This window comes from Spea bombifrons, chromosome 1 (assembly GCF_027358695.1).
Source record: "Spea bombifrons isolate aSpeBom1 chromosome 1, aSpeBom1.2.pri, whole genome shotgun sequence".
Taxonomy (NCBI): Eukaryota; Metazoa; Chordata; class Amphibia; order Anura; family Pelobatidae; genus Spea; species Spea bombifrons.
This window is the reverse complement of record NC_071087.1, coordinates 72,220,776-72,234,162: the sequence shown is the minus strand read 5'-3', so window position 1 is coordinate 72,234,162 and position 13,387 is coordinate 72,220,776. Positions and strand designations below refer to the sequence as shown.

Genomic DNA, 13,387 nt, shown 5'->3' with positions numbered 1-13,387 from the left:
TATTCTTTTTATTTATTTATTTTTTTAACATTTTTTTTCTTGTTTTTCTACATTGAGGCATTACAGCAACAGTGTTTGGGTGCAGAAAGCAAAGGTACATCACTTTCTGCACCCGTTTAAAGCCATGATGGTCCTGGCACGTAAATTGTCGCTAACTGGATGTTAGTGCATGATGTGCCCGGACCGTCAATTGTCATCAAGGAGTTAAAGTTACTGAGCTCTTTAGTATGATCCATTCTATAGCCAGCGTTTGTCTATGGAGATGACATGCCTGGCTCTATACACCTAGTAGTGGGTGGTGTGGCTTGAAACACCTTGACTCAAAAATGAAGAGAGGTGTCTACGAACCCAACACAGTAGGGACACAATATGTATATAGGTTGAACTTGATGGACTTTGGTCTTTTTTCAACCTTATGAACTATGTTACTATGTTACTTTTGGTCATATAGTGTACCTTTGATCATTTCACATGGATCAAGGATATTAATATTTTTGTGAGGAAGTTGGCCCATAGGCTTTGTTTCTTAATAAAAGAAAAGCAAAAACGCTGGGCCTTTTGGTAAGTGATTATTACACATTAGAATGGGGACTCAGCATCAGTTTCAATCACAATACCAGGAAACATGATAGGAGCTTATAATGTCTTAGTATCTAACAATCTGACAGGAAACTTCATAATAAACTTCATAATAAACTAACAGCCTCAAACTCAAAATTTGGGAATAGTTATTAAATCCAGTGATAAGAGAGGGGGTCGATTAGTATCAGCTTGCTTCCTGTTTTTATTATTCCTTTTTTTTCTAATAGAGTGCGTTTGCAAATTTGTTCCATCCATTTTTTTAATATGGCTGACAATAATAGACAGTATTAAAGATGGCACTGTTAGGGTTTGTTTGTAACTACTACTGGTGGAATATAACTTATAGTTCTTGTTGTTCCTTATTTGGTTTGGAGCACTTTGCCAAGTTGTTCTTTGTATACATTGGACAATCAACTAAAATTAAAATTTTTATCTCCCTCTCCTAGTGTACTTAAGAAAAGCTGTTAGTGGTAAATTATACTATAATGCCAATTTCACTAAATTGTTTATGGTATGCATCTTTAAAAACAGGGGTTGCATTTTTATATATAAAAGTATTTTAATAGATCATATACTTTTGAACCGCTCCAGCTTACAGTACTCCCTCTTTATTTATCTATGCTGGGTTTGGGTCATCTTGAGGACACAATGAGATCTGTCAATCTTAACAGATGTATGCTAAGAGTATATGTGTGTATGGCTAGGCCTGGGATGTCTCTCTGTGATACTGGAGGGGCGGAACATCTCACTAGGGGATAAAATTGACTGTTTTTTGGAAAATCAGAGAACCTCTTTGAGAACCTCTCTTAAAACCTCTCCTGGAACTTTTAAGGACTTAGAACATCATTGAAAACCCTTAAACTCAACAAGGACATTGAGGTTCCCACAGATGACCTAAATTGGTTTTGTATATTTTTTTCTGTGGTTTTCCTTGTTTATTTTTACAAACTGTATCATATACTCTGTATCTAAATTATCACCTTTGTTCATATTATTTTTGTACATTCGGAATAAACCACGTTGCTCAGCTCAGTGTGGTGCTCTGCGTTACCAAAGTGTCCATAAGCTGTAGTCTGCTTAAAATATAACTTAGTGGTGGCAGCATGTTATCAGTCTGGTGCGGGTTTTTGTGGTGTGTATAAGGGTTAACTAAGTGACCAAAGGGCTGGAATTGTTAACCCTTGCACACCCACACCCTATGTGTCTGGTTATTTTTTGGGGGTTAGAAAATTGGTCAGATTCAAAGTACAGGAAAAAAATACACTGCAGAGGATAATGGTGGAGCTAAAGTGGGGCTGGCCTTGGATAATATACAACAGGAAATGCTTTCAAAATTAATCACAAAACTTATGGTGGGTAAAGGTGATGGAAAACCCTTCCACTTAAAATTAATTATAACAGTGTAAATTGTTCTTCTGTACCAGTATGTGTTATTGCACTCAATGTAGTTGTAAATGTTGTATAGTGTTGATTTTAATAGTATTGTGAATGTTGTAACAGAACTGTTGAATCTGCTGGTGCAAAAGTGTAATAGTGATAAAATGACAAACAAACTTATGAGAAAGTCATTAGAAGATATGCAATATTGCAATAATTTCAATATTTCTTCACTTACGAATATTATCAGTGCTCTCTCTCACAATGTCTGTTTTCAGCAGGTTATCTGCTAACACAAAAGCTCCTTCTTCAACGGTGTCAAGTAACATTGTTGCAGCACGCAGTTGGTCAGTTACAGTCAAGTCTTGCCATGCATTTTGAGCTTGTGGCTGAAGAAGATTATTAACGGTCTCAACCATTGCCTACAAAAAAAAAAAAACATAGAGGTGTCTATACTTGAAAAAAGCCATTGTTGTTCCTTATACACTATGGATTAAAATAAGTACTGCAGCTCTGATAACACCCCAGACTACAGGTAGAATGCTATCAGATGTCCCATATCCCTCTATCAGCAAGAGGCAGCATTGCTGGCCATTAGCTGACAGATTGAGTGTAACACTAAAGGTGTTTTGAATGCCTGAATAGATTTTTGTGACACCACCGGAAGCATTGGACATTGTAGCAGAGACCCTGCAGAGTTTGTACTGATCCTGCTGGGGTGTCCGATGACCCCACTGTGTATAATCATACATGTGATCAGGAAGGTAGGGATGTAGAGGGTGACAGGGAAAGTGATCCCAGTGAGAAAAAGGGGTATTTAACTCCATTTTTAAATAGCTAATAGTATACGTCAATATAGAAACATGGGTGATTAATACAATAAGACCGGGAGAAATTACAAATATATAATAGCATAAAATGGCAATATATATTTTACTATAAAAACTTCAAATGGTTAAATAGAACTAAAATCATTAATATAGTTACATTAAAACAATAATTTGACATGCATAAAAGTACCTGGACATATGCTCTGCAAGAACGCTCTCTTTTCTGAAGCTGAAGTCAAAGTAATGAAAAACAAAAGTTAGTGAAATTGTAAGTATGATACTCAGCCACTTAACAACTGTTTCACTTTTGTCACTTTTCCTAATTTCAACATGCTACCGTTCTATTTACTAATTGAATTCATGTATAGAGTACCTTTTGTAAGGGTGGAGTGAGGAGAAGAGAGAACTTAAGGACATGATGAGTGCAATGAGAATATGATTGTACATTTTATTAAATTAAGACACAGACTCATGGAGTGGAAAGGCCAGTAGAAGAGTTGAGCATTTGTATCTGTTCGAACTAATTATAATGAATTTAAAGCTCAGTTTATTAATTCGTAGAAATGTCCAAAACAAGGGTCCAAAAGACAACACACCACTGGTATAGGTAATCATAACTGCATGGATACATGTCTATTCACCCATGATTACTTTGTCTTGTGTATATATACTAGACTTGGGCACCAGGGGTCTCTTCGTGTTAGTCTTCGTGCTCATCTTCGGGGAAAACAAAATCTTCGTATTCCACGAATATTCGCCCGTTCCTGTCTTCTCTTCGGGCGAATATTCGTGGACATTCTTTGTGCTCGATTCATCTTCGTTTTCTCCCGGTTGCCTAGCAGGGGTTAATACTGGGTTAAGAACACATCGGAGCAGCAGAAGCAGATGCGTTGGCGCCGTGAATGTAAGTGTGTGCGACTCTATTGGTCACCGGAAGGGGGCTTATCTGGCATCAACGAATAAATTGCAGAACTGCAGAATGCACTTCATTCCTTGATGGCAGGCGAGCCCCCTGCCGAAACGACCAATAGAGTTGCACACACGTACCTTCGTGGTGCTATCCGAGGTGTACACAATACACATTGCCCTAAACTGGGTCATGTTCCTCTGAGCAGTTGTCTTGTCTGAGACCTAGACAAATGCTCCAAGGAACTTGGCCTTTATTTATCATACACAGTCTCACATCCATAGATGTTTAATAAAAGAATAGGGATTATTTTACCACTTTTAAATACATGCCTAACATTTGCTACCTATTTACAATGGCATACTTTGCAACAACCCAACTTTTACTGGACAGGACTGGAAAAAAGCAGGACTGTCCCTGAAAATGTTGGGTCTGTTGCCAGGTATGCGAATGGAAAAATGTGGGACAAAAACTAAAAATAGCTTAGGGTTAATGTACGGTTATGTTTAAGAGTAGTAGCAGTGCACTGTTTTGGTTAAAAATGTATTATGTCTAAATAATAATCTAATATTAATTTTAATGGGTGTTAAAAAAAAATTAGGGGTTTATTTAATTTTACCGTATTTGCTCGATTATAAGACGAGGTATTTTGCAGAGCATTACGCTCAAGCGGGAGTTGTCTACGCGAATCACGTAGAGCCCTACACGCTGCCCGGACTAAGCACCGGGGACCAGGCCCGGACTGGGACAAAAAATAGGCCCGGGCATTTAAGCCTAAGCAGCCCATTTTTATTTATTTATTGTTAAAGCCCACCCTTCATGTACCATATTTGCATTTACTCACTCATTCACACAAATCATTAACACATTCATTAATGCAGTCTCACAAATCATTCAAGCAATTCATCCACACATGAATTCATTAATTGTCATACGCATTCACACAATTCATCCACACATTTATTCATTCTCATACGCATTCACACTACCCCCTCTCCTCATCTTATCTGCCTCTTCTCACTATGTTCCCCCTTTTCACCACGTACCCCCTTTCACTATCTAACCCCCCTCTCCCCTTTCTCACTGCACCCCCCCCACCTTTTTGCCGGATCAAGCAGCAACTGCGACTGGGCTGCAGCTCCATCAGCCCCTAAGTCAATCCGGCCTGCCGGGGACTCAGAAGCACCGGTAAGTTTGGAGGAGGGAGGGGGAGGGAGTGTTAAATGGGGGGCATAAGTCATTTCAGGAGGCAGAGTGCTCTGTGAAATGCCTTTTAACCCTCTTAATGCCACTCTGCCTCCAGAAATACCTTTTAACCCTCTATACGCCACTCTGCCTCCTGATATGCCTTATACCTCCCTATATGCCACTCTGCCCCATAATATGCTTTTTAACCCCCTAAATGCCAGAGTGGCATATAGGGGTATAAGGCAATTCTGGAGGCAGAGTGGTACATAGGGGGTCAAAAGGCATATCATGGGACAGTGGCATTTAGAGGGTTAAAAGGCATATCATGGGCACAGTGGCATATAGGGGGGTATAAGGCATTTCTGGGGCAGAGTGGCAAGCCTGGGGGCAGATGTGCATAACTGGGGGGGGCAGGTTGAAAAAAATGAAATAAAAACAAAATATTTTTCTCAATCATAGGTTTTTATTAAACAATAGTTCACATAGTATACATTAATTAACATTTACTGGTAAAACTTTTTCCTATAGGGTCGTCTTATATTCAGGCTTTTTCTTTTTTTCATATATTAATATTGAGTTGCTTCTGCATTGAGATAGTCTCTTTTTCAAGTAGGCTATTTTAAGTAGGAGTTAAAAAGAAACAGGAGTTGGAAAGAGAAACAGGGGTTCCACAAGGTACTGTATTTATACTGCTTTATATTTTTACTTTTAACTGTTTATTTTGACGGGTGTTCTTGTTTAACTGTTATTTTGTAGGGTCTCATTTTTTTTTTTTTTTCTTATACTTGATTATGAGTATGGTTATGGGAGTTAGCAAGATTGATGATCTGACTCAATGCACATCTTGTTTCATGTATGCATTCCTGGATGAATCCGTCCAGGGTCCATACCTCTGTGACAGGTGTGAGCAAGTGGCTTCTCTGGAACCTCATATTAGAGATCTGGAGAAGCAAATTGCAACTTTGAGAGAGATAGACAATCTTGAAAGGAGTCTGCTGCTCACTGAGCAGAGTTTAGTGGGTGCAGGTAGTGAAGAGGGAGGAGATAAGGCAGCTGGGGAACAGGCATGTAGCTGGGTCACAGTTACACGTGGTGGTAGAGGGGGAGGAAAGTGGAAAGGTTTAGCTAGTCCTGACCTTGTGCAGCCTAACAGATTTGCCCGCTTGAGTGAAGATGTTGGGTGCATCAGCTCAGGAGTAGCTATACTGGAGGAAGCTGTTCCTTCTAACAGCCGAGGGAACAGCCCCTCTAGCATGAGTGGGGTTGAGAGCGTAGGAAAGGCTAGACAGGTTGTGGTGGTAGGGGACTCTATTATTAAGAGAGTAGATAGGGTAATCTGCCGCTCTGATAAGCTCAACCGGAGAGTTTGCTGTCTCCCGGGTGCTCGGGTCCGGCATGTTGCTGACAGAGTGGATGGATTATTGGGAGGGGCTGGGGAAGACCCGGCTGTCATGGTCCATATTGGTACCAATGACAAAGTCAGTGGAAAATGGAAGGTCCTAAAGAATGATTTCAGGGAATTAGGAGATAAATTGAAGAAAAGGACCTCCAAGGTAGTATTTTCAGAAATATTACCTGTGCTACGCGCAACAGTAGAAAGGCAGCGGGAGATCAGGGAGGTAAATGCGTGGCTAAAGTCATGGTGTAGGAAGGAGGGTTTTGGCTTTCTAGAGCACTGGGCTGATTTTGCGCTTGGGTACAATCTTTATAGCGGTGATGGATTGCACCTAAACGGAAGAGGGTCTGTTGTGCTAGGGGAGAGGATGGCTAGAAGGCTGGAGGAGTTTTTAAACTAGTGGTAGGGGGGAGGGACACAGAGATCTTGAAAATGGAGATAGTGCAGAAAGGAGTGGGGCTTCAGATCAGAACAAGGGGGGTTGAGATGGGGGGAGGGGCAAGATCAGAACAGAGGAGGTATGTATTAATAAAAATTCTCATAAAATTCAAGAGACTCAAGGTAATATTAAATGTATGCTTGCTAATGCAAGGAGCCTAAATAACAAAATGGGAGAACTAGAGGCAATAGCATACACTAACCAATATGATATAATAGGCATAACAGAAACATGGTGGGATGAGACCCATGACTGGGCAGTTAACTTAAAAGGTTATACATTATATAGGAAAGACAGAAAAAGCAGGAAGGGAGGAGGAGTATGCTTGTATGTTAGCAACGAGCTAAAGTCAAATATTAAGCATCTTGAAGGCGACAAGGGATTTGTGGAAGCTTTATGGGTAGATATCAACTTGGGGCAAAAAAAAGGAAAAGAACTACTGGTTGGGATATGTTATAAACCACCTAATGTTAATAATGATGAGGAAGAGCAGCTGTTAGAACAAATTGAGAAAGCTGCACATCTGGGTAATGCGTTAATTATTGGAGATTTCAATTACCCGGACATAAATTGGGATAGAGAGACTAGTAGTTCTGCAAGGGGATCCAGGTTTTTGAACCTGTTAAATGACACCTTCATGTCACAACTGGTACAAGCACCAACTAGAAAGGATACTTGTTTGGATCTGGTGATAACAAACAATGTTGATCTTGTGTCTAACATTCAAGTGGGGGAGCACTTGGGTAATAGTGATCACAATATGGTCTCTTTTGAAATAAACTCAAAAAAGAAATTGCCCATGGGGAATACTAAAACGTATAATTTTAAGAAGGCCAATTTCAATAAGATAAGGGCAGCTTTACAACTTATTGACTGGCAAAAACTCTTCAGGGATAAAAATACTGAGGAAAAATGGAGTATTTTCAAACAAATATTAGCAGGGTACACTTCTCAGTATGTACCACTAGGAAACAAATATAAAAGAAACAAATTGAAACCGATGTGGCTTAGTGGGGTCGTTAAGCAGGAAATTAAAAATAAGAAAATGGCTTTTACAGCATTTAAATCAGACGAATCAGAGGCATCCTATATAAGATATAAGGAAGCCAATAAAGCATGCAAAAAAGTGATTAGATGGGCTAAACTAGAAAATGAGAGGGTGATTGCCAAAGAGAGCAAAACTAACCCCAAAAAATTCTTTAAGTACATAAATTCTAAAAAAACAAAGAATGAAAACGTAGGTTCATTAATAACAGAGAGGGGAGTGTTGGTTAAGGAGGACCAGGAAAAAGCAGAAACTTTAAATAATTATTTTTCCTCAGTATATGTTATGGAGGAACCTATGGCAATGGATATACATAGGACCACTGAGAAAAATTTTCAGTCAAACTGTGAGTGGATGGCCCAGGACAAGGTGCTGCAGCAACTAAAGAAAATTAATGTTAACAAGGCTCCGGGGCCTGACGGTATTCACCCACGAGTACTTAAGGAGCTGTGTCAGGAAATAAGTAAACCTCTGTTTCTAATCTTTCGGGATTCTTTTCTTTCAGGAATTGTACCAGAGGATTGGAGGAAGGCAGATGTGGTTCCTATTTTCAAAAAGGGTTCCAACTCTGTGCCTGGAAATTATAGACCTGTGAGCCTAACTTCCGTTGCTGGGAAAGTATTTGAAGGGCTGTTTAGGGATAATATTCAAGAATTCCTTGGGGAGAATAGTATTATTAGCATAAATCAGCATGGTTTTATGAAACATAGGTCCTGTCAAACTAATTTAATTGCATTCTACGAAGAAGTAAGTAGAAGTGTCGATCAGGGTGTTGCAGTGGATGTAATCTACTTGGATTTTGCCAAGGCGTTTGACACGGTTCCACACAATAGGTTAGTATTCAAACTGAAAGAAATTGGCCTAGATGCAAATTCTTGTTCTTCTGTAGAACATTGGCTTAGAGATAGAGAACAGAGAGTTGTTATAAATGGTAAATTTTCAAGCTGGTCAAAAGTGGTAAGTGGTGTCCCTCAGGGTTCTGTTCTGGGACCAATTTTATTCAACATATTTATAAATGACCTGGCAGTAGGCATTGAAAGTCATGTTTCTGTGTTTGCAGATGACACAAAACTAGGTAAAGTTATACAGGGCGAGCAGGATATTACTGTGCTGCAGAGGGATCTAGATAGACTGGGGGACTGGGCACTCAAATGGCAGATGAAATTCAATGTAGATAAATGTAAAGTTATGCACTTCGGGGTAGCGAATGCACAAGCAACCTACACCCTAAACGGTAGTGAATTAGGGGTAATGACAAATGAGAAGGATTTGGGAATTGTTATAGACAACAAACTAGGCAACAATGTGCAGTGTCAGTCTGCGGTTGCTAAGGCCAGTAAGGTATTGTCGTGTATAAAAAGGGGCATCAAGTCGCGGAATAAAGATATAATTTTGCCTCTGTATAAATCAATGGTAAGGCCGCACCTTGAGTATGCTGTGCAATTTTGGGCACCTTTTCTAAAGAAGGATATCATAGCACTAGAAAGGGTGCAGAGGCGGGCTACAAAATTAATAAAAGGAATGGAGCACTATAGTTATGAAGAAAGGTTAACTAATTTAAATCTGTTTAGTTTAGAAAAACGTCGCCTCAGAGGGGATATGATAACGTTATATAAATATATTCGGGGCCAATACAAACCATTGTGTGGAAATCTGTTCATAAACAGGACTATGCATAGGACACGTGGTCATGCATTTAGACTGGAAGAAAGGAGATTTAGACTAAAGCAGAGGAAAGGGTTTTTTACAGTAAGGACAATAAGGATGTGGAATTCTCTGCCTGCAGAGGTAGTTTTATCAGAGTCTGTACAGACGTTTAAACTGCAACTGGATGGATACCTGGAAAAACATAATGTTCGGGGATATAATCTTTAATTATGGGGAAACAGCTTATTGATCCAAGGAGAAATCTGACTGCCATTTTGGGGTCAAGAAGGAATTTTTTTCCCTGGTTAGTGCAAAATTGGAAAGAGCGAAGCCGGGGTTTTTTGCCTTCTTTTGGATCAACAGCAACAAATTAACAGATATAGGAAAGGCTGAACTTGATGGACGCATGTCTTTTTTCAGCCTATGTAACTATGTAACTATGTAATATCAGATTTTGGGGGGTCGTCTTATAATCAGGGTCGTCTTATAATCAAGCAAATACTGTATTTTATTCTAAAGTTATATGTATTATTTACTTTATTATATTTATTTAATGTTATAGTGCTACCCTACCCAGCTATACCTACCTACGTGCATTAGCACTCCTAGTTTAACTAAATTTGATGGGACAGGACGGGAAAAATGCAGGACTGTCCCTGAAAAAGTTGGTTCTGTTGGCAGGTATGTGGATGGACAAATGTTATAGGGTGAAGTGTGAGTTATAGCGTTAATGCTAGTGAGTCTAGAAGTGAAGGCCAGGGCAAATAACAATCCTTGTGATTTGTGAATTGTACGTGTGTGTGTGTTATGCGTGTTATGTCATTGTGTTATATGTGTTATTGTGTGTGTTATGCTTGGTTGGTTGTGTATCAGACGGAAAAAAAATGAAATGGAAATGGAAAAGGCGAATGAGTGGGCAATTGGTGACCCACTCACCTGATTCACCCCAGGGTAAAGCATCCAAACAACTGTCAGTCCTAGACGTTTGGCAGCGGACTTCCAGAGCTCAGACACTAGGCCCTAGCGTAAGCTGGCTACTCCGGCGGAGGTATCAGACGTTGCCACACCGCAAATAGACGCAGCCAGGGGGGAGAAACTACCCTTACCATTAGGGACATTTTGGGCATGACACTAGCCAGGAAGAGAACTGGCAGAAAAGAGATGCTGGCAACACCACCAGCAGCAGCATTGGGAAAGGCGAATGAGTGGGCAATTGGCGACCGCTCACCTGTTTCACCCCAGAGCAAAGCATCCAAACACTGTCAGTCCTTGACGTTTGGGAGCAGACTTCCAGAACTCAGACACAAGGCCCTAGCGTAAGATGGCTACTCCGGCGGAGGTAGGAGGCGTTGCCACACCGCAATTAGACACAGCCAGGGGGAGAAACTACCCTTACGATTAGGAACATTTCAGGCATGACTCTAGCCAGGAAGCGAACTGGCAGAGAAGAGACGCTGGCACCACCACCAGCATTGAAAAATGGAAAAGGCGAATGAGTGGGCAATTGGCGACCCACTCACCTGTTTCACCCCAGGGCAAAGCATCCAAACAACTGTCACTTCTAGCCGTTTGGCAGCAGACTTTCAGAGCTCAGGCACTAGGCCCTAGCGTAAGCTGGCTACTCCGGCGGAGGTAGCAGGCATTGCCACACCGCAAACAGACGCAGACAGGGGTGAGAAACTAACCTTACCATTAGGGAGATTTTGGGCATGACACTAGCCAGGAAGCGGAAATTAAATAATACTTAAATTCATTAAAATTTTAATGAATTTAAGTATTATTTAATTTCCGCACATATTGTGGTGTCGTTTGTAAATTTTGCGCAGCACTTTATTTCTTTGTTTTGTGTATTATCCTTTACACACTTGTGGTCAGTGTGTTGGTTCTGCAGCACCAAGGTACTATACTTGTTTAAGTTGTGTCATTACACCAGATATCTGGCATTTTCATTTTAAGCGCTGAGTATCACTCTTTCTTTTTCACTAGCCAGGAAGCGAACTGGCAGAAAAGAGATGCTGTCAACACCACCAGCAGCAGCATTGGGAAAGGCGAATGAGTGGGCAATTGACGACCCGCTCACCTGTTTCACCCCAGAGCAAAGCATCCAAACACTGTCAGTCCTTGATGTTTGGGAGCTGACTTCCAGAACTCAGACACAAGGCCCTAGCGTAAATTGGCTACACCGGCGGAGGTATCAGACGTTGCCACACCGCAAACATACGCAGTCAGGGGGAGAATCTACCTTGAACATTAGGGACATTTGAGGCATGATTTCAGTCAGGAAGCGAACTGGCAAAAGATGCTGGCACCACCACCAGCAGCAGCATTGGGAAAGGTGAATGAGTGGGCAATAGACGACCCGCTCACCTGTTTCACCCCAGGGCAAAGCATCCAAAGACTGTCAGTCCTAGGCGTTTGGGAGCGGACTTCCAGAACCCAGACACAAGGCCCTAGCGTAAATTGGCTACACTGGCGGAGGTCGCCGACGTTGCCACTCCGCAAACACGTGCAACCAGGGGGAGAAACTACCTTGAACATTAGAGAAAGAAAATTAACTTTCCAAGCTAAGAGCTGGGTAACCCAACTTGGGCAGATTGAATTTAAGAAAGGCAATCTGCTCCATCAGATGAGGTGCCATGCGTTGGCGGACATGGCAGAAGGAACTTCACGGAGGTAAAGTTTGACCATTTCAGCAGCACTACTCTCCATTCTGCTGCTAGCTCTGTCAGATGGTCCAACTATACTCCCAAGTGCCTCTTCCCAAAACGCAGCTGCTCCACTCAGCTGTGTTGTGCTGCTTGTGGCACTGCTTCTAATGCTGCTGCTAGGAGTAGCAGACAACATTATCTCTTCCTCCTCCTGCACCTCTCCCTCCTCGGACAGCATTCCCATTTTATGCTGCCAGTCACGCACCTTTTGAACCAATTGCTCCCGGTAGCTACTGAGAAAATTGAATTTCATTGCTAGCTTTCCCTTAATCCTTGGATCGCAAAGGCACGCTAGCATAATTTCGGGACTTTCTTCCATGCGTTTGCGAAGGCGTACTTTTAGCAGATCCTTCAGCTTCCTGACTATGGCTGTTACGTCAGGATGTAGAGTGCCACCTTGAACAGCCTCACGGTTTTCAAGAAACACATCCATCTTGCTGCCTAGATGCGAGAACACTGGGATTACCTGGGCCAGACTGGCAGTGTTTGAGTTTAAATTTTCTGTGGCATCCCTGAATGGTTTAAGGACTGCCACTAGCTGGGCGATCACTTTCCAATCCTCCCTATTCAATGGAGATGTAATCCCAATATTATGCTCTGAGGCAAGATTATGGATTGCCCTCTGCTGCTCCAAAATCCTCTCCAGCATCCCTAAAGTGGAGTTCCAGCGCGTACTGACATCCTGTCATAGGCAGTGTACGGGAAGACCTGCCCTCTCTTGCTCTTCCATCAAAAGTTGGCTAGCCTTAACACTATGGTGAAAGTGCCCAGCGATCTTTCTGCAGCGGGACAGAACTATTGCTGCTACATTAGTTCCTTCTGACAATGCTGCCTTGACTACAAGATGGATGATGTGGGCTGCACAGCCCACAATGTTTCCACTTTCCATATCGACCTTCTTTGACATTTTCAAAGTGCTCCCAAATTGGGCCGCGCATAGCCTTGGACTGTGCCTTGGGTGCTGCTTCTACTGCTCGGGGTGGATGAACAGCGGCAGAACTAGTGGTGGTGGCACTGGTGGTACCAGTACTGGCCACAGTGGGACTGCTAATTGCGTTAACTCTACCAGATGTAGTAGGTTTTGCTGCTGGTGGTGGTGATGATCGTAGCAGAGAAGGTGGAGGCTCAGGGGAAAATTGTGCACTAGTCATTTGTACACTGCTCCCTGAGGAATCTGATTCCTGACCACTCATCTCCTCTACTTCCTCTGGCTCATAGTCAAGTTCTTCATTAGCCAGATCAAATAGAATTCCTGCTAGGCTGGAGCT

At 41.7% G+C, this 13,387-nt stretch overlaps 1 protein-coding gene across 1 annotated transcript in view; it reads right to left on the bottom strand.

The window, feature by feature from the left end:
• ADGRL3 (adhesion G protein-coupled receptor L3) overlaps nt 1-13,387 on the bottom strand; it is a 792,897-nt gene that overhangs the window by 433,869 nt on the left and 345,641 nt on the right. Inside the window, exons 11-12 of the mRNA XM_053463509.1 lie at nt 2,980-3,018; nt 2,198-2,381 (exon numbers count right to left, since the gene is read on the bottom strand). Of these exons, the coding sequence (XP_053319484.1) occupies nt 2,198-2,381; nt 2,980-3,018 (223 nt within the window). The remainder of the gene's footprint in view (nt 1-2,197; nt 2,382-2,979; nt 3,019-13,387) is intronic.